The 22,278-nt window shown below is 36.8% G+C and overlaps 1 protein-coding gene across 3 annotated transcripts; it reads left to right on the top strand.

The window, feature by feature from the left end:
* Positions 1-206: 206 nt before the first annotated feature.
* Positions 207-20,977, top strand: F13B (coagulation factor XIII B chain). 3 transcript variants are annotated; one of them, XM_070473847.1, is made up of 12 exons: positions 207-390; positions 1,993-2,193; positions 4,345-4,530; positions 7,254-7,430; positions 7,786-7,962; positions 10,932-11,111; positions 11,200-11,385; positions 12,268-12,450; positions 13,527-13,727; positions 14,581-14,763; positions 19,436-19,649; positions 20,767-20,977. In XM_070473847.1, exons 1-12 carry the CDS (start codon positions 327-329, stop codon positions 20,798-20,800), a joined length of 1,986 nt encoding a protein of 661 aa, XP_070329948.1. In that variant the 5' UTR covers positions 207-326; the 3' UTR covers positions 20,801-20,977. The 3 variants fall into 3 exon arrangements, with proteins under 3 accessions (XP_070329948.1, XP_070329950.1, XP_070329949.1); XM_070473848.1 differs by lacking the exon at positions 207-390 and adding an exon at positions 801-993; XM_070473849.1 differs by lacking the exon at positions 7,786-7,962.
* The last annotated feature ends 1,301 nt before the right edge of the window (positions 20,978-22,278 follow it).

The following is a 22,278-nucleotide window of genomic DNA, read 5'->3' as shown; positions in this document are numbered from 1 at the left end:
TCCATGGACTTACAATGGGAAATTAAAGTTGAAAACTTAGCCTGCTTTCTATGCAGCCTGGGTTAATTATTTTTCCTTTCTTACTGTTGCCCTTATTGGTGATCATGTTCTAATTGGTCTGTGGCATGAAAACTACTGTCCATTAACATGGTTCGGTATTTTTAGTATTATCCTAATCTATTTTAAATCAATTATAAAGGTTGTTACAAAGGGACTTAGATGTTGTAAATAATTAACTTTTTTTCCATGAGAAGTATTGTGTACTTAATGAGGAGTCCCTAAGTACTTTTGAATGGTTAAAACCTTTATAAAACACACCACAGAAGATGAGGTCAAAAGGCTTGGCTTTGATTATCATATTAATCATCTCAGGAGAACTCCATGCAGAAGGTAAAACTAATTTTTAATATTCTTTATTCTCTAAAAATTATAAAGGGAAATTCTAACATTATTTCTTTTGAAATTTTGAATATAGTCTTTCATTTTTATGTACCAGTTTTATAAAAAAGATTCTTATAAGTTGTTATAATATTTAGACAAACTTTTTGCTTTGGGAAAAACTACTAAACTATTCCTAAAGTAACATAACTTAGAAATCCAAAACAAGACCAAAAAAAAGAAAAAAGAAAACCTTTAGCATCTCTAGTTTTGAGGGCATAAGAGATCAGGATATAAATATCTTAAAGGATATTTTAGGCTAAATGTATCATTATTTGAAGTTAACCTTAATTCTAGTTTTAGACTAGAATCCATTCCTAACACTGCTAAGCTTATATAATTTTAATTCTCTGTCCTTACAGTGAGAACTTAATGTGGGAAATTTGAAAAAGAACAAACCACAAATCATAAGCAAGATTTTTGATTCTTGATGCTTTGATTTTTATCCTAATTTATTCTTTGGTTGAAAGATACTGGAGGGGGTTGCCATTTCCTCCTTCAGGGGACCTTCCCGACACAGGGATTGAACCCACATTGCTTGCATCTCCTGCACTGGCAAGTGGATTTATTTTTTTTATCATTGCACCACCTGGGAAGACCTTGATTGAATACATTAGGTAGTATAAATAATTAGTAGGACCATACAGTTGAATATGTAAACAAGGACATGTCTGAGAATGAAAGCGGGGTTTAGTAATACTCAGGACGGCAGGGCTTAATCAGGACTGTCCAGAGAAGGGTGCCTGTGGACTCCCTGTTAGAAATCCTCCTGCCCCGTCTGACTCATGTCATGAGTGAGTGTGAGTGAGGCGGGCAGTGCACAAGGGTGGCCCCTTAGGAGTAGCTCACGGTGTTCTTGGGTTGCAGGGGTGGGAAACCAGGCAGGTCACTGAGTGTCAGCAAGAGGAATATACAGCGTAGGTAGCCACAGCCATAATGCTCTTTTAAAACACCGGAGGGAATTTGCCGACTAAAATAGCCTACAGATTATCTATAACTGCTTTTACTTGAATAGCTTACTACAAATTTTCTGCCAAAAGAGATTTTGCAATTAAAATTATGAAATAGAATTCATCTGATTTGATGCATTTAATCCTACAATAAGATAATTTTTATATGAATAGTTTCCTTTTATTTTTCTGTCTAAATAGGGGGAAAACAGCTGATATAATTGTCTATTAGCTATACCGTGAGACACTGCAATATTCTAGCTAATTTTCTAATTATTGTGTGGTTATAATCTTCTTTCACACAAAGAAATGTCAGCTGTGTTCTATTTCTATTAGAACATGCTGCTTGACAAAGTTAGGGGAAGCTTCTCTGAGGAAGTGGCCTACCCACACTAATTCTGACGATTGGGAGTTGGGGTTGCTAGCAGATTAATTCTGATTGAAAAGTATTGTCACAAAAGTACCTTAAAACGTTAAGTAATAGAAAGTACTGGCTAAAGTGTCTGCAAACACTTTCAATTTTAAAATGTATTGTCACTTGATCACAAATTGCATGGTTTTAAATGTATTTTTCAGTATGCAGCTTCTTATTTACTCATTTCAGAGAAGCCCTGTGGTTTTCCTAGTGTGGAGAATGGAAGGATTGCCCAATATTACTATACTTTTGAAAGTTATTACTTTCCAATGAGCATAAACCAAAACCTGTCATTTTCCTGCTTGGTTGGTTACACGACTGCAACTGGCAAGCGCGAGGCGCGGACCACGTGTACGGCGGCAGGCTGGTCTCCGGAGCCGCAGTGCTTCAGTAAGTCGGCGGTGGGGCCACTCCACAAACAGACTAGCGGGTAAAACTAGGGGCCCCAGGGGCAGGTGTCTGAACCTTTCGGTAGGTAGGGACAAAACTACCGGCCCTCGGTCTTTTTTACAAAATGAAAGCATATTCTGAAGTTCTGTAAATAGTGTTTTTCATTAAAATGTCATCTTCCTTATCTTTCTAAAAGCAGTTTTATCTATGTTTTTATTCTTGACTGTGCTGGGTCTTCGTTGCTGCGTGGGCTTTCTCTAGCTGCCGTGAGCAGGGGCTGCTCCCTAGTTGCGGCGCGCGGGGTTCTCATCGAGGCGGCCTCCCTTGTTTCAGAGCCCGGGCTCTGGGCTCACCGGCTTCCCTAGTCGTGGCACGTGGGCTCCGCTGTTGAGGCTCCTGGGCTCCAGGCCACAAGCGCAGGTGGTGGCTCATGGGCTCAGCCGCTCCTCGGCGTGTGGGGTCTTCCCGAATCAGGGATCAAAGCCATCTTTCTTGCACTGGCCGGTGATTTCTTTACAGCTAGGCCACCAGGGAAGCCTCCTTATCTGTTCTTAATAATACTCTGAGAAGAGAACAAGGGCAATTATTGTTGTCATCACATGGCAAGGAACAGACATACCATCTAGTTACTTTGAGGAATGAGGGACTTACACAGACAATTCTGTGGGAGCCAGAAAAATATCTGACGCGTAGGAAGTATAAGGTAATTACTCTAGTATTTTATCCTTTGAAAGACGCCTCCCTCTGTTGTATGACTTCTCCTTGCATAATATCCATTGAATAATCTGTTTTTCGGAATTTTGAGTTCAAATTTGTGGAAAGGAAATCTGATTGGCAGAACCCAATATCTCATGTCAGGCTACACTAGAAACACTAGAGACTGTCAGCTGGTTTCCAGGGGGCAGGTGACCTCACTCTGATGACACAGTTCCCAAGCTCTGTTCTGCAGAGTAAGGGGCTTTGGTTGAATCAGTTTCATTTAGAAGAAGTATGATGTTTATTTACAGTGGTTGATTTGTCCAGTAAACATATCCATGTGGGATAATTATCCATCCCATGACTTGTGGACAGACCACCAATTTAAGCGTTACACTTTTAGTGTTAACACGGATCATAGATTAACTGCAATAAATGAACCTCGTTCATAACTAGAGCATAAAAGTAAATTAAACATCTGAGATGAGATGTTGTGAGAGCAGTGAAGTAGGAGCTGGACGAGGATGAAGAGGGTCAACACTGCGGGGTCAGGGTTGAGACATACCCTCTGTGACCAGACTGCTCTGGTGGATCTGGCTCTACCACTGGGAAGTGGCTTAAACATTCTGGGTTGGACTTTCTCATCTATAAAATGGAAATCACACAACTTCAGCGAGATAATCCTTACAGAGTGGTTCCACACAGCAAATATGACATATTTAAACTAATGCTAACCTTGGACAAATCTCTTTCACCTTTCTGAATTGGTTTATTATGAGGGTCCATTAATCATGCTCAAAAACTGATTGAACTCCATTTGATGCTAAGATAAATGTCCTATTCAACACATCACTGTCCCAAGTATTTACTAAAAATGAGCTCTGTGAACTCGAAGTAGCATGTGTGTGACTCAGTCACAGTCTACATAGACTGACTAAGGAGTCTTACTGTGCTCATAGGCAATCAGAGGCTGAAAAAATAAATGAACATGATTTTCACAATAAATTGTCTGCAGGATTATATGAGGATTTATAGAGTAGGTACATGTGCCTTAGTTACATGATGTTAAACATTATCAAATGCAGTGGACTCAAAGTTTTAGGACGTAAACCTGAAAGAAAATCCTTCTATTTCCCGTTAATGATGCTTAGAAGATCTCTGGATATATTTTCTAAAGTAGATGAGGTAGGGGTTGGGTTGACTGTGAAAATTGAAGTCAGTGCATACCAAGAATTTCAGTGTCAAACTGAATCAGCTTTTAAAGAGATACTTCCAAAATTAAAATAAATCAAGGAATTGTGAATTTCTTATTTAAAATTCACAAAAAAGTGAATATTTTTTCTCTTTAAAACTCCAAGAATAACATTAAACTTTTGCATTGTTAGTTTTACAACTTACTAAAAAAAATCAAGCTTAATTTCATCAATTTAGAAAAGAAATATTTTTCTCCCACAGAAAAGTGCCCTAAGCCTGACCTGAAGAATGGTTACATCTTTGATACAAAATTATCCTACAAAATACAAGAGAACATGCGCTATCATTGTGCATCAGGATACAAAACCATCGCAGGGCAGGATGAAGAAGTGATTCAATGCCTTGCTGATGGGTGGTCTTCCCAGCCAACCTGTAGGAAGGAACATGGTATGTGTTTAAGAATCATCTCCTAAACCTGAAGACAAGAGCTTGGGAGTTTAGTAAGTTTAGTGCTTTCTTATATTGGCAGGTATTTTTATTTAAATATAGTTTATTTTTTAGTTTATCTACCAATGCAGGAAGTTATTATGTTGTTTCATTCAAATGTTACGTGTTTCCTTCATTCAAGGGATCCCATCTTCCACAACACACCTATTTCAGGAATTCCTACTTTCTGATAGCAAAAAAAAAAAAAAAAAAGAATTGACATAAGATAAAAGAAAAGAACCTTAATGAGCCTGTTTTTTGCAACATATATAAATGATTTCCTTCATTTGACAAGAATTTGAAATAACGCACATTACTTTATTCTGCCAGCCAATATCAGATAAGGCAATCATTTGAATATGTGTGTGTGTGTGTGTGTGTGTGTGTGTGTGTATCATGAGAAAGGCTGGATTGGATGAAGGACAAGCTGGAATCAAGGTTGCTGGGAGAAATATCAGTAACCTCAGATATGCAGATGATACCACTTATGGCAGAAATCGAAGAAGAACTAAAGAGCTTCTTGATGAAGGTGAAAGAGGAGAGTGACAATGTTGGCTTAAAGCTCAACATTTAGAAAACTAAGATCATGGCATCTGGTCCCATCACTTCATGGCAAATAGATGGGGAAACAATGGAAATGGTGAGAGACTTTATTTTTTTTTTTGGCTCCAAAATCACTGCAGATGGTGACTGCAAGCCATGAAATTAAAAGACACTTGCTCTTTGGAAGAAAAGTTATGACCAACCTAAACAGCATATTAAAAAGCAAGAGACATTACTTTGCCAACAAGGGTCCATCTAGTCAAGGCTATGGTTTTTCCAGTGGTCATGTATGGATGTGAGAGTTGGACTGTGAAGAAGGCTGAGCACCAAAGAATTGATGCTTTTGAACTGTGGTGTTGGAGAAGACTCTTGAGAGTCCCTTGGACAGCAAGGAGATTCAACCAATCCATTCTAAAGGATATCAGTCCTGAATATTCGTTGGAAGGACTAATGCTGAAGCTGAAATGCTGGTACTTTGGCCACTTAATGTGAAGAACTGACTCATTTGAAACGACCCTGATGCTGGGAAAGATTGAAGGCAGGAAGAGAAGGGAATAACAGAGGATGAGATGGTTGGATGGCATCACCAACTCACTGGACATGAGTGTGAGTAAGCTCTGGGAGTTGGTGAGCTAACAGTCCATGGGGTTGCAAAGAGTCAGAAATGACTGAGTGATTGAACTGATGTGTATGAGTATATATATATTTAATATATATTAATATATATTATATAACATTACAATAATATGTGTGATAATTTATATATTATATAATATATATTTATATAAATTTCAAGCTCTCAATTATATATAATATATATTATATATTTTATATAATTATAATATCTACCACAGAGTCATGATACATATTTTATATTATATAATATGTTATATAATATTATATGTTATATACTATATAACATATTATATGTTATATATGATATATAATATTATATGTTATATACTATATAACATATTATATGTTATATATGATATATAATATATGTTATTATATGTGTTATATATATAATTATCACAAAATTATATATATTTATATATATAAATATAAATGTATATATATTTAAATATATAATATATAATACAATAACATACAATAATTTATATAATTATAAATTATATATTGTTATAATATATATTTAAATAATATATAATATAATAATATATAATATATAATTATTATCATAGAGCTATGATATATATGTGTAAAATTTATATTTAATATGTAATTATAAAATATATATTAATATACTGTATATTATATAAAATATAATACATAATATATAATACATTAAACAATATGTATTATATAATTATATATAAATATACATAAATATATAATATAATAATGATGTATTATATATAATATATAAAAATATATAATATATATTTGATATATACTTAATATATATATTTATATTTAAATTATACAAAACCACAGATGGGACATCATCAAAAAATTGTTAATGCACAAAGCCTTCTGTTGAGTTATGTTATAAATATATACTCTGTTGAGTATATATTATAAATATATAATATATTATATATAATAAATATTATATAATTATATGTAGATATAATATAGTATATAGTTTTATAATATATTTTATGTTATATAATATATAATTTCTATATACTATATATAATATGTATATATTATGTAATATATACTATAATTTATATAATATAAAATTGCATAATAAATATATATAAATATAATATATTGTATTTTATAATACAATATAATCATATAATAGATATTATTATAATATATGTAAATATGTAATGTATATTTAATATATATAATTTATATTAATTGACATCATTAAAAAATTGTTAATGCACAAGCCTTCTGTTGAGTTGTGACCTTTGGCCAAATACACCAGAGTAGAATTTGAAGGACAGAAGACAGGTAGGGTTAGGACGCAGAGTGCATAAAAAAGGGACTCAATGGACAAAGGCAAACTTTGATTATTTTTCAGTTTTGCTGAGAGTTGATTCTGTCATATGTTTGTTAATATTCAAAGAAAGTAAAAGTTGAAAATACTTTTTGAGATTTCCTTTTAATATTCTAGATTCAGGGATGAAGTCCATAAAACAAATGACTTTCTTGTTTTGTTTTAGAAGCATGTTTGGCCCCTGAATTGCATCATGGAAATTATTTCACAGCACAGAAAACATTCAAAGTGAAGGACAAAGTTCAATACGAGTGTGCCTCTGGGTACCGCACAGCTTCTGGGAAGAGGACGGAGGAGGTGGAATGTCGCCCATATGGATGGGCCCTCACCCCACAATGTACCAGTAGGTTCTCCCTTGGAAAATAACTGCTTTCACTCTGAAAAAGTCCCTCCCAGAAATGGGTGCGACTAATTATGTTCCTTTTTCCTTAATTTTGCTTTTTTGCTTCTGATTTTAAAGATGTTGACAGTATGGTTTTCCTTTTTTCAATCTCTCAAAGAAGAAAGAATCCTCTTAGCTCAGATACTTAAAATGAGTTTATTGACATTTAATAAATGTATAAATTGACAAACTTTGCTGTGGATAATAGCAAAGTTGCTGATTTCTAATTCAGATATGGCATGTAAGTAGTAAGTGGATTTTGTTCTAGCAGGAAAAATAACACGTCTTTGTTTGTTGTTTGTTTTTTCATTTTTAGAATTAAAATGCTCTCCTTTAAGAGTAATAGAAAATGGTTATTTTCATCCTGTAAAGCAAACCTATGAAGAAGGAGATGTAGTTCAGTTTTTCTGTCATAAAAATTATTATCTAAGTGGCTCTGACTTAATTCAGTGCTATAACTTTGGTTGGTACCCAGAATCTCCTGTCTGTGAAGGTAACTTTTAAATTTCATTCACAAATAAAATATTATGTCTGAATAGGCTTTAATTTCTATAAAAAAATGTGTCTGATGATATGTAAGCATTCTTCCAATCCCTATTTTTAAAAATATATATTGTCTTTTAAATTACTGCTATTTTCAGCAATCTTTAATACATTTAATCTGAGTATATAATTAATATGCTTAATTTTTATGTTAGTCTGTAGAATGGATATAGCTTTTAAATGTTGTTAAAAATCTATAATAAATTATAAATCTTTTATTGTAATGAATCATTCTTCTTATTGGGAATTAACTAGATCAATTGTGCCAGGGTGGAAGCTGTGTAAAGGTACTTTCTTATTCCTGGGCCACATATTCCCTGATGTAAAAACACAGACTTCAAAATAGTGGAACAAAGTGCAGAAAAAGCAGCAAGAAGTTACCCAGAGTGCAGAGGAAAACTGAAGGCTTCCAGGAGGAGCTGCCCTCACGTGGGACAGCGGTGGTTCCATTTGTGTCGCTGGCTGTGTTCAGGCAGGTGGGATGATTACCTGTTAGGAGACAGCAATTCGATAGTCATGTGATCACACTGCAGTGTTCCATGGAGAACGTTCTGGTCTAGCAGAAGAAACAGATACAAAAGATTAATTGATACCATGTGAAAAATGGTATCATAAAGTCAGGTGTAAGGTGTTTGAACAAGCACTGAAGCTTCTGACTGAGACCACATTTACAGAGGTGATGGATGATGTCTGATCTGGGCCTTAAAAGATAGGTAGGAGTTGGAGGATTGGGAGGGATGGGGAGATATAAAGGTCTTGATAGCCTCTGTTTTCTCTGTAATGTAGAAAGTGCAGTCATTACTCACAGGCAGGAGAAAGGCAGGAAAGGAAAGCTTGGAAAGAGAGTGGTGACGATTGGAAGCAGTTGCTGGGAAGAATGAAAACCAAGTGACCAGGGGCTGTGTAGAGGGATGCTCCAAATGGCCAGCGTTCTCTAAATGCACTCAACAATTTTTAATTTTTTTAAATTAAAAACATTCTTTCTAAAATTTTCCAGTGGTGCCTAAAAGCCTTGGTCTAACAGTAGAGAGAAAGATTGTTGACAAATTTCCTGTAGCATATTATTTCAGAACTAAATGGCAGGGGCTTCCCCGGTGGTCCAATGGTTAAGAATCTGCCTTCCAATGCAGGGGATGTGGATTCAATCCCTGATCTCAGGACTAAGATCCCACATGCTATGGGGCAACTATGTCCACACAGCAGTTAGGAGCCCGGGTGCCCCAGGGAAGACTAAGAGCTGCAGAAATGAAAAGATACTTCATGCTGCAGCTAAGACCCAATGCAGCCAAAATAAATATTAAAAAAAAAACAAAACACTAAAGGGCAAACCTGCCTACTTATCACCTATTCCACACTCCTTTCCCCGCACCGAAAATTAGTCAGATGCCAACATCCATGCTATTTTTTTCTAGTAAATAGTCCTTAGATGTAAGATGGGCAGTATCGTAATCTGAATAACGCCTCCCTGCCCTCCCATCCCTGGGAGGATAAGATACTCATATACTACTCCCTGGAACCAGTGACTGTTCCCTTATGGAACAATGGGGACTTTGCAGATGTCATGAAGTTAAGGATCTTGAGATGGGGATAATAATCTGGGATTATCCATGTGGACTTTAAATGTAATCGCAACCATTAAAAGAGGAAGGGTGAGATTTGACTACAGAGGATCAAGTATGAAAGGTGACAGGGGAAGCAAAAGTTGGAATAGAAAAGGAAGGAGTCACGAGCTGAGGCCAGCTGGCAGCCCCCGGGAGCTGCAGAGGCAGACAAGCCACTTCTTCCCTAAAGCCTCTGGAGAAAACGCAACTCTCCCAACACCCAGATCTCAGCCCAGTGAAGCCGATTCTGGACTTGGGTTTCCAGAACTGTAACAGAATAAACGTGTGGTATGTGAAGCCACTCCATTGTGGTGATTCGTCCCAGCAGTCGTGGGAAATGAATATAGTCAGTATTTTAGAATAGTTAAGAGGAGGAGATTTTAATTCATATAGACACAGGTTCAGGAATGCCAAGATCCACAACTTATTAATAATTTACTTACTTCTTAAGTTTTAGATCCTCTGTCTATAACATGGGAGATGAAATAGTCCCCACTTAACAAAGTTATTTTAAGATTAAAGGAGATAATGAATGTAAAATTCTCTTTTTTGTGTTCTATTGCATGAACTTAACAGCTTAAACCCTGGAGACAGAAATGGCAACCCACTCCAGTATTCTTGCCTGGGAAATCCCATGGACAGAGGAGCCTGGTGGGCTACTTTCCATGGAGTCATGTCCCTCAGACATGATTGAGTGACTGAGCAACAGCTTAAAACCACACGCAAGTGTGGGTCAGCTATAGCTCTGTGTCCGTGTCTGATGGAGCAATAGGCAAGCCGCAGTGTCATCTGAGGTTGGACAGGGGAAGAACCTTGCATTCAAGCTTTCTGTGATCTGCGGCAGGTTTCGGAGCTTGGCGGCTACTGGGCCGAGGGTCTCAGTGCCTGCTGGCTGCCCCCTGGAGGCAGCCCTGTGCCCCTTGCCCCGTGGTCCTCCTCCCTCTTTGGAAGCTCACAGACAAGGCAGTTTCTCCTCCAGATCAGCAGCGGGACAGAGTCTCTCGGCAAGAAGGGCCTTGCCACACTGTGTTGCATGAACATGTGTGTGTGATCACACCTCCATCTTTGTGGCTGTGTGAAACAGAGTCACATCATCTCATCATCTCCGCTGTGTTCATTGGTTAGAAGCAAGTCCCAGTTCCTGCTCCTGGGGAGGGCGTGACTCAAGGAAGTGACTGTCAGGATGTGGGATCCCAGGGGTGACCCCAGTCTGCCTGCCAGACTTCTTAGGGCCCTTGGCACAGCTAATGTGCTTGTGAGATCTTAACTATTATTTCTGGTGACTATACCACTAAACATCCTGATGTTTTTCCATAAGGAAGAAGAAATCGGTGTCCTCCTCCCCCTCTGCCTCTGAACTCCAAACTTCAAACGTACTCAGCCTCCTACCGTCACGGAGAAACAGTTCGTATAGAATGTGGACTTAACTTCGCCATGCAGGGAGCAGAAGAGATACGCTGTGAAAACGGGAAATGGACGGAGCCTCCCAAATGTGCCGGTTAGCAGCACCTCAAATAAGCCTTCCCTGATGTGAAACCTGCGTGTGGAGCTAAAGGGTCTCTTCTCTCTCAATTGTCTCTCTTCAGAGGACAAGCAGAGGGCGACCTGCGAGGCCCCACCCTCGGTGGGGAACGGCTCAGCAAGCCCATCCTCCGAGGTTTATCACAGTGGGGATAAGGTGACATACGTGTGTGAGAGGGGGTACCACCTCCGTGGACCAGGAGAAATAACGTGCAGCCGTGGGAAATGGACCCTTCCCCCTGAGTGTGTTGGTATGTGTGCTGCGTGTCATATCCAGAGCTAAGCCTGGTGTGTAGAATTTTTCATTCTCTTTGTTTAATCCACACACTTATAGCAATAGTCCATTGCTTAGAAAAGTTTGACATGCACAGATAGAGCACCTACTCTGCCGTTTTTCTGGAGCACATGAAGCTCTCTGTAGATTCGTATTTTTAATCCAATATAAAGAATAGGAAAACAGTTTTCATGTCCTGATTCTGATATTTTTGCATCTGTGCATTCTGACTCCCCCACCCTCTGAGCCACATACCTGGCCTCTCATTTAACTCGAGGACATGACCAGGTTACAACTCTGGGATAGTACCCTTCCTGTCATCCTCATTTCTTGTCCAGATCCTGGAGAGAACTCCACATGTTTACCAAGGATAACTATTGCATAAGAGAAAAGCTACTAAGGATGCTGGAGAAATTAGCAGAGTAAAAGCAAGACTCTTACAGACAGAAAAATGAAACTTTTCATCCATGGGTTGATTGAGATCTGAGATGAAGATGAGAAGAAGGAAAAAATAAAATAGGATAATGACAAATGACAGTTTTAGAACAGACCATAATCTTTAGGTCAAAGAACACTCTTTACCTTTCCACACATCTTAAGAATATCTATAGCATGATTCCTTTGTAAGCCAGAAAAAGACCCATACTTGTTCTTCAGCAAAACATTTGCTGTTTTGTTTTGCTTAGTAAATTGTAATAATACGTAGCTGAATGATGTTTCTCTAATTTCTGATGAATTCAGAAATCAATTGTCCTAAATGACATAGTACAAGTATTGAAGGACTATTGTGTGGGCAACTATATTATGTCATTATGTTATTATAAGTTCATGTTAATCTAAAAGTAACCTCTTTTCTTAGAAAATACTGAGAATTGTAATCCTCCACCTGATGTAATAAATGGGGCTATTATTGGTGAATTATTGGCAAGCTACCCAACAGGATCCTCTGTGGAATATAGATGCAATGAATATTACTTATTGAGAGGAGCAAAAATATCACACTGTGAACAAGGAAGATGGTCATCACCACCTGTTTGCTTAGGTAAGATAGAGAACACATTGAATTAAAACAAATTTTCCCCCTGCTTTATTGAGATGCAATTGACATATAACATTGTATAGATTTAAGGTGTACAGTGTGTTGATTCTATACACACACTGTGAAATTATTACCACGATAAAGTTGGTTTACATATCCTTCACCTCGAGTAATTTAGGGGGCTGTTGTCATGATGAGAGCATTTAAGATCCACTCTTTTGGTGTCTTTTAAGTGTACCAAATAATATTGCTAACTATAGTCACCACAGGGCTTACCAGGTGGTGCTAGAGGTAAAGAACCCACCTGCCAATGTAGGAGACATAAGAGATGTGGGTCCAATCCCTGAGTCGAGAAGATCCCCTGGAGGGGGAAATGGCAACCCACTCCAGTATCCTTGTCTGGAGAACCCCATGGACAGAGGAGCCTGGCAGGCTACAGTCCATGGGATCGTGAAGAGTCATACATGACTAAAGCAACTTATCACGCATGCACACCCAAGCCTGTCCCCACCACCTCACCTAGAAGCATAACCTCCCTTCCCTCAGCTCTGTGACAGCCCCTCCCCTCCACTCTTCATTCTTCTACCTCACATATATGTCATTTAAAGATGGACAAATAAGATCCATATATTTAGTATATTTATTGTTTATTGTATTGCATTTCTCCCAGTTGGAAGGCAATCTTCATGAAGTCAAGGAGCTTTGTTTTATTTGCTGATAAATATCAAGTGACAGGTGTCCCACAGATATAACACAATAAGTACATTTTCTGTTTGAAGGTTTTTATTTTGTAGAAAGGAAATCATGACAAATCTAAGCGGTTGCTGGCCCTAAACAATATTTTTAATATTTCAAATTAATTGGTTTTAATTTATGGTGCAACAGAGTTATATGAAATATATAAATTCACTTGATAGTAATGTAATGTATACTTTATTGCATATGTAAAGAGATTTAATAATACAAACCGGTAAGTATAAAATACTGCTTTTGATGCTTATCATAATTTTATTGTAAAAATGTATCACTCTCATTCTTGTAAAATGAGAAAAGAATTTAAAACAGTCTTTGTCTTACAGAGCCGTGTACTGTTAACATGGGTGACATGCGCAGAAATAACGTGCAGATGAAGTGGAGTTATGAGGGAAAGATCTTACATGGAGATTTAATCGATTTTGTATGTAAGCAGGGATATGAGCTGTCTCCATCAACCCCACCCTCTGAATTATCTGTGCAGTGTAATAGAGGAGAAGTGAAATATCCTTCATGTATTAGAAAAGGTAAAACAACAGTGCTTCCTGACTTCCCTGATGGTCCAGTGGTGAAGGCTCCATTAGTTTCACTGCAGGGGCCTCATTTTCTGATCCCTAGTCCAGGAAAGTTCTGCATGCTGCAGCCAGAAAAAAAGCAAACAGTGCTTCCTGACAATTTCTTAGGTGACCTATATCACAGGTGATCGATATGGTTCAAAGGATAAGACCCTAAGCTATCTACTACCCTCACTATCCAATCTATAAAACTGGGAATGAGCTGATCGATTTCCAGTTAGTACATACCCTTAAATAGAGTGACGATGAGGATGTCTTTTAACTTCATAAGTCAATTTTATAAAAGGAGAAATCATGAGATTTTGCAAATGTCACCAGACTTTGAGAGGATGGATCACTTTCTTGTGAGCAATCAGTAATCTTGTAAATCTCACCTCAGGGTGAGCTGGAGAGCGTTGTCTCAGAAGGGAACTTGAAGTAGAGGGAGAGAATTTGTGGACTCCTTAGACAGGGGACTGTTACTTTTAGTAAGAAAAAAAGGAAGAGAATGCATTCAGAAACATGTCTTTGAGACAGATCTTACTCGCTTTCACTTTTGGAAGACAGAAAGGGGAAAAGTAAAATTATGATGGTTAATACTTTGCTAGTTTTAAATGTGTATTTAATGCTATGAGATTCTAATTGCAATCATAAATTTTATGTATGAAGTGATGGCAGAAAATGCTTTTGATATTTAAAAACTACTTGAGAGTTGTCTTAAAAATGCTTGGACATGAAATATCTTGTTCTATTTCTGTAGCAGTTGTAAAAGCACTGGCCACCTACTGTAGCAATTCATTGTGGACTTTAACAATTGTTTTTGCAGAATCTAAAAGAATGTGTGACTCTCCCCCAGCTATTAAAAATGGAGTTATTAAGAGTTCAACACTCAACACCTATGAAAACGGTTCTTCAGTAGAATACATATGTTTTGAGCACCATTTCCTTCAAGGGGCTAAGGAGTCCTATTGTTTAGAGGGCGTGTGGACTACACCACCATCGTGTTTGGGTATGTAGTGCTACGTGTGTCTCTATTTGTTAAAATTGAGCCATATTTTCCACTTTCTCTTCTCTTTGAGTTGATGTAACACTAATATAGGATGAGATGGTTGGATGGCATCACTGACTCAATGGACATGGGTTGGTAAACTTTGGCAGTTGGTGATGAACAGGGAGGACTGGCATGCTGCGGTTCATGGGGTCGCAAAGAGTCAGACACAACTGAGCGACTGAACTGAACACTAATATAACACTTAAGTTTGCATTTGTTTTATTTCATTAGTGTGCCTATTTATTTACTGGTTTCTACTCTTTGCTCTAGATTTGGTTATTGCGTGTGCTTATTCGCTCAGTGGTGTCCAACTCTTTGCAACCCATGAACTGTAGCCCTGCAGGCCCCTCTGTCCATGAGATTGTTCTCAGGCAAGAATACCAGAACAGGTTGCCATTTTCTACTCCAGGGGATCTTCCCGACCCAGGAATTGAACCTGTGTCTCTTGCGTCTCCTGCATTGGCAGGCAGATTCTCTACCACTAGTGCCACCTGAGAAGCCCCAGGTGATCCTCTAGATCATCAATAACGGGAATCCAGCCCTCTTAACGTGTACTTTTTAAGTACAAACCATACATCAGCTACAGGGTTAGCAGGACCTACAGGGTGTATAAGCCACGCAGTGTGTGTAACCAGGCTAATCGCAGTCAGTGTGTTATTGGTGCTGCTAGGAAACATGAGGACAGCAGGAACAAATATAGGAATGGCCTCCTCAATCTAGAAGATGAAACATGTTCATGCCTTGTTGGCAAGGCATCCTATAGAAGTAACAATATTTCCCAAGATTCTCAGGAGTCATAAAATAGCATATTTTTAAATAAAAAGAAAAATTTCTTTGTGTTTATATCTGACTTTCATTTATTTTCTTATTTCACTATCTTGGACTTTTGTACAATGCTGAATAGAAGAAGTGGTGGGTATCCTTGTGTTCCAATCTTATAAGTAAATCTTCCAGTATTCTTCTTTAAATATGGTGTTACAAATACTTATAAAAATCAAATTAAAGATATAGAAGCCACCTATTTCTATTTTGTTAAAAGTTTAAAAAAAACCTCAGTAAGTTTAATTTTAGCTGTATCTGTAGAAACAATCATATAATTATTATCTTTGCTCTTTCTCCCCCCTGGAATTACATTGCTTCTTTTTGAAGGTTAAAGCGTGTTTGCATTTCTGTAATAAATCTCACATAATTGTGATGAATTATGCTTTTTATATACTGCTGAATTTTATTTGCTAACATTCTACTTGTGATTAATGTATCTTTTTCATGTGAGACATTGGTTTGTTATTTTCCTTTGGAGTTAGATTCTGCTAACCTCATATGAGTTGAAAAGTATTTCCTCTTATCAATTCTCTGGACTTTTTCTAGGAATGATACTATTTCTTTCTTACTAATTTTAAGAATTTATCATAGATATCACCTGAGCCTTGAGGATTTTGGGGGGTTTTATGAGGAAAGATTTCAATGACAGCTTCAGTTTGTTTAATAAATACCAGGTTATTATCTCTTCTCTCAGTTTCAGTAGGAAGTGGTTTGTATTTGTCCACTATACCTAAATTACCAAATGTGTCGACATAACGTTCAAAACATCCTTTTACACTCTTTTTAGTGCTTTAGTGCTGTGAAGATGTATCTCTTTCTTGACATATCTTGCTGCTGCTGCTGCTAAGTCACTTCAGTCGTGTCCGACTCTGTGCGACCCCATAGATGGCAGCTCATCAGGCTCCCCCTTCCCTGGGATTCTCCAGGCAAGAACACTGGAGTGGGGTGCCATTGCCTTCTCCAATGAAGCAAAGTGAAAAGTGAAAGTGAAGTCACTCAGTCGTGTCCAACTCTGTGCGACCCCATGGACTGCAGCCCACCAGGCTCCTCTGTCCATGGGATTTTCCAGGCAAGAGTGGGGTGCCATTGCCTTCTCTGGAACATATCTTGCTGCAGGTCTATAAATTTTATTAGTCCTTTCAAGAGCCAGTATTTTCATTTTTTTGATACCTTCATCATATGTTGCTGTTTAATTAATTTGTATTTTTGTCTTTTTTTCATTTATTTATATTATTGGAGGCTAATTACTTTACAATATTGTAGTGGTTTTTGCCATACATTGATATGAATCAGCCATGGATTTACATGTGTTCCCCATCCTGAACCCCCCTCCCACCTCCCTCCCCATCCCATCCCTCTGGGTCATCCTAGTGCACCAGCCCTGAGCACTTGTCTCATGCATCAAACCTGGACTGGTGATCTGTTTCACAATTGATAATATACATGTTTCAATTCTATTGATTGATCTCAGATCATCCCACCCTCGCCTTCTCCCACAGAGTCCAAAAGTCTGTTCTATACATCTGTGTTTCTTTTTCTGTCTTACATATAGGGTTATCTTTACCATCTTTCTAAATTCCATATATATGCATTAGTATACTGTATTGGTGTTTATCTTTCTGACTTACTTCACTCTGTATAATGGGCTCCAGTTTCATCCATCTCATTAGAACTGATTCAAATGTATTCTTTTTAATGGCTGAGTAATATTCCATGGTGTATATGTACCACAGCTTCCTTATCCATTCGTCTGCTGATGGGCATCTAGGTTGCTTCCATGTCCTGGATATTATAAACGGTGCTGCAATGAACATTGGGGTGCATGTGTCTCTTTCAGATCTGGTTTCTTTGGTGTGTATGCCCAGGAGTGGGATTGCTGTGTCATATGGCAGTTCTATTTCCAGCTTTTTAAGGAATCTCCACACTGTTCTCCATAGTGGCTATACTAGTTTGCATTCCCACCAACAGTGAAAGAGGGTTCCCTTTTCTCTGCACCCTCTCTAGCACTTGTTGCTTGTAGACTTTTGGATAGCAGCCATTCTGACTGGCATGAAATGGTACCTCATTGTGGTTTTGATTTGCATTTCTCTAATAATGAGTGATGTTGAGCATCTTTTCATGTGTTTGTTAGCCATCTGTATGTCTTCTTTGGAGAAATGTCTGTTTAGTTCTTTGGCCCATTTTTTGATTAGGTCGTTTATTTTTCTGGAATTGAGCTTCAGGAGTTGCTTGTATATTTTTGAGATTAATTCTTTGTCTGTTGCTTCATTTGCTATTATTTTCTCCCATTCTGAAGGCTGTCTTTTCACCTTGCATATAGTTTCCTTTGTTGTGCAAAAGCTTTTCAGTTTAATTAGGTCCCATTTGTTTACTTTTATTTCCAATATTCTGGGAGGTGGATCATAGAAGATCTTGCTGTGATTTATGTCGGAGAGTGTTTTCCCTATGTTCTCCTCTAGGTGTTTTATAGTTTCTGGTCTTACATTTAGATCTTTAATCCATTTTGTGTTTATTTTTGTGTATGGTGTTAAAAAGTGTTCTAGTTTCAGTCTTTTACAAGTGGTTGACCAGTTTTCCCAGCACCACTTGTTAAAGAGGTTATCTTTTCTCCATTGTATATTCTTGCTTCCTTTGTTGAAGATAAGGTGTCCATAGGTACGTGGATTTATCTCTGGGCTTTCTATTTTGTTCCATTGATCTATATTTCTGTCTTTGTGCCAGTACCGTACTGTCTTGGTGACTGTGGCTTTGTAGTATAGCCTGAAGTCAGACAGGTTGATTCCTCCAGTTCCATTCCTTTTTCTCAAGATTGCTTTGGCTATTCAAGTTTTTTTGTATTTCCATACAAATTGTGAAATTATTTGTTCTAGTTCTGTGAAAAATACCGTTGGTAGCTTGATAGGGATTGTATTGAAACTATAGATTGCTTTAGGTAGTATACTCATTTTCACCATACTGATTCTTCCAATCCATGAACACAGTATATTTCATCGGAGCAGAAAAAGAAATAAAAGGAGTCCAGAAAGGAAAAGAAGAAGTAAAACTCTCACTGTTTGCAGATGACATGATCCTCTATGTAGAAAACCCTAAAGACTCTACCAGAAAATTACTAAAGCTAATCAATGAATATAGTAAAGTTGCAGGATATAAAATTAACACACAAATCCCTTGCATTCCTATACACTAACAATGAGAAAACAGAAAGAGAAATTAAGGAAACAATACCATTCACCATTGCAATAAAAAGAATAAAATACTTAGTAATAAATCTGCCTAAAGAAACAAAAGACCTATATATAGAAAAGTATAAAACACTGATGAAAGAAATCAAAGAGGACACAAATAGATGGAGAAATATTTTTGTCTTTATTCTTTCCTCTCTTCCACTTTCTTGGATTGAGTCAGTCAAGAGTCCAGCTTGTTTCTACCTTTCCATAAAATACTATCTGTTCAGCAATTGATGGTTTGTCCCATGAATGTTTTGTTTGTACTTTCTGAAGAAGAACTATTTCAATGACTATTACTACTAATCAATATTTTCTAAAAACATCTTTTTTTTGCTGTCTTTGAAAAACTTAATGGCATAAAACTCAGTAAACTGGTAGGATGTAACCTTTTTCCAAATTCAAGGCAACAGAGATAAATAACAGACTGCTTTCTGTGACCTTTGCATATATTTTCTGACTTGAATATTAGTTCTAACTTACTCGTTGCTCTAATGCCTGGGAATCTTAAGGTCATTATGAGAAAGCAATACAGTGGCTAATACTGAAAGGCATCAAGATAGTTTTGTTTTGTTTTTCCCCAGAGCCTTGCACTTTATCTTATGATACAATGGAAAATAATAATTTACTCCTGAAATGGAATTTTGACAATAGACCATATATTTTCCATGGCGAGTATGTTGAGTTTCTTTGTAAGAGAGATACTTACATAGCTGGGTTTCCGGGTCCTGTATCTGAATTCCGAGTGCAATGTGACAGAGGACAATTTAATTACCCAAGATGTGTTCAAAGAGAAAGGTAAGAAGAAATTTGTGACTCCAACTATTCTTTCTTTCTGTTCAGATTGTTATTCATGAGATTCATTATGCTATAAATTTCAGACATATTAGGTCCTGCAACACTCCTACTTTATGGTCATTGTAGAGGGGGGGAAAATGTTTTTTTTAAAGCAAGAGAACTCCAAGAAGCTTTAGCTAATTCAACAAGTTTTCTGGGTTGTCTAAGATCAAAGTCCTATTTGCTATTTGGTATTTGTGTCTCTTTGGCCATTGGATAAATAAATCAATTTATATGAGTCACATCTAAATATGGAAAAATTAACCTATATGTTCTGAGATAAGAGAAATCACATTTTCTACCATTTCCCATAGAAAAGCATGTATAAGCAACAATGATGGGAAGCATAGCTGGACAAACTTTCTACCGAGGGAGGAGCATGATAATAACAATGATGAGATTATGGCATTTATTTTCAGGAACACATTTCTATGTAAGAATTTGGAAGTTTTTTCTGACATGCTTGGTTACATAGCAATTTTAGAATATATTTTCTACTACTTGATCAATGGAAAACAACCCCATTTTTTTTCCAGAAAAATGTTAAAATAATGCAATAAAATAATAGAATTAATTTTTTAGGTCAGAATTTTGAGATACATTGTAAAATGGGAATTATATTCTATGTTCAACTAAGAATATTTTTAAATTACTTAATGGCAAAGTACATGTGGTACTCTTCTAGTGATTATAATGAGCTATGTGAACTACATAAGAAGCATTCACAAGACACACAGGTGTAAAATTTTTTTTATTGTGATGAAAATCAGAGTTGAAAAATGTATGTGCTAGTTAAATTTTTTATTATATATTGCATTTCCCATTTCTAAGACAAAAAAGAATATGCAACTTAGAAAAATAGCAGAAAATGGTATTAGTGTAGTTAATGACATTGAGTTTTTAAGAAGAAATCGGTGGTATAATTTATCAAGGATGGTTACTTGCTTTTATCAGTACCTCATTAAAACTAGGACCAATTATATGAAATAGTGAATGGTTAAGATTGTAGTAAATACTTGACCAGAAATGATGCTTATTTCAACTCCCTGCCCCTTTTCTCTTTTTCGTTCTTATCAAGGATGTTGTCTCATCAAGAACCCGTAAGGACATAAAAATGAACGGCATAAGAGGAACAGCATTTTGACACACTATGAAGTCTTTTATAAAACATAATTGTTAGAAGAAAACTGTTGAATAAAAACCTCTAAGTTTTTACTTGCATGAAGATTTGACTCTAAACTGTTTACACAGGATATTTTCTATAAATAAAAGCCAGATATATTGTTTTATTTCTAGTTTGGTTGACTTGCCATGTGACTTCATCTTTGCTGAATGTCTTTCATCTATTAAAAAATCGATCTACACATCAAAATATTTCTGGTTCCTAAAGCCCATTCACTGGGCTATACTGTCCTCAATATATGTGCAGGAATTCACATTTGTCTTTGTAATCTTTGTTATATTAGAGTTTTCTGTTACTTTTAGTTCAATATTTACGTCAGTACAAAAGAACCAACTTGACTAGAGTTGTGAAACTATACATTATGTTAGAGGATTTACTTTATTAAATGCAGATGAGACTACCCTTCAGACTTTCGAAGGATAAAGAACTTTTAAAATTAACTGCACTATTAGCTACAAGGTTAGTAATCAAATTGTGAGTTAGTGACCCATCCATCTGTTCAAATGTTGCCCACAGAACACAGTTATGAAAAGAACAACACTTGTTATTTTTATATTACATAATTTAAATTATTTTCTAGATCAGATCATTATTGGAAGCTAGCAGATTTGAAAATCTGAGATCAATGAGACCTACAAGCACCAAAAGATAGAGTGTCTGTAATACTAGGATCTATTGGAGTCCTGAAACACCACAAGGTCACTTTTCACTGTGAAGGAAAGTTATTTGTCCAATCGCTATTGTAGCGTATTCACAAGCACCTCTGGTTCCAGTCCCTTATTAGGACTGGTTGTTGTTACCAGAACCACACATTTTCCTCTCTAGAAGCCGCACAGTTCGTCTAACTCAAGAAGTTATTTTTGCGGTATGATGACATTCTTCAGTCCCAACGTACAATTCTTGCTGCTGGGTTAAGAGAGTTTCTCTGGGACTTAACTCTGTGGATTAAACATGGGTTCATTTGATGTTAAACCATATATATTTCAGTCAAATTTCAATTTTATGAGATCTGCTCTGAAAAACTACTCGTGGAGATTGATGGAAATAATGAATATGGACTCGAGGAAGGAGAGTTCTAAAACACACATGGTTTGTTGTTGTGGTTGTTAAGTCACTAAGTTGTGTCTGACTCTTTGTGACCCCATGGACTGTTGTTGCCTGCCAGGCTCCTCTGTCCATGGGATTTTCCAGGCAAGAATACTGGAGTGGGTTATTTCTCCAGGGGACCTTCGCAACAATATCAATAGGAAAGTATTAATCCTTTCCAATTAATTCATCAATTAACATTAAGAATGATATTGATATCACATGCTGTGTCACAGCTAATGCAGGATTCAGAGATGAATAAAATTCAGCTCATTATTTCAAGAAACTCACAAAAGAAGAATTATTTAATTTAGTACAAGA

The sequence above is a fragment of the Odocoileus virginianus genome, chromosome 11 (assembly GCF_023699985.2).
Source record: "Odocoileus virginianus isolate 20LAN1187 ecotype Illinois chromosome 11, Ovbor_1.2, whole genome shotgun sequence".
In the NCBI taxonomy this organism is placed as follows: Eukaryota; Metazoa; Chordata; class Mammalia; order Artiodactyla; family Cervidae; genus Odocoileus; species Odocoileus virginianus.
Note: the sequence above shows the minus strand (reverse complement) of the source record. Positions and strands in the feature narration are given on the sequence as shown.

Coding starts and splice junctions, on each gene's coding strand:
- F13B (XM_070473847.1), top strand. CDS start 327: ATGAGGTCAAAAGGCTTGGCTTTGATTATCATATTAATCATCTCAGGA. Junction 7,431..7,785: donor CCTCACCCCACAATGTACCA/GTAGGTTCTCCC, acceptor TTTCATTTTTAG/AATTAAAATGCTCTCCTTTA. Junction 19,650..20,766: donor AGATGTGTTCAAAGAGAAAG/GTAAGAAGAAAT, acceptor GTTCTTATCAAG/GATGTTGTCTCATCAAGAAC.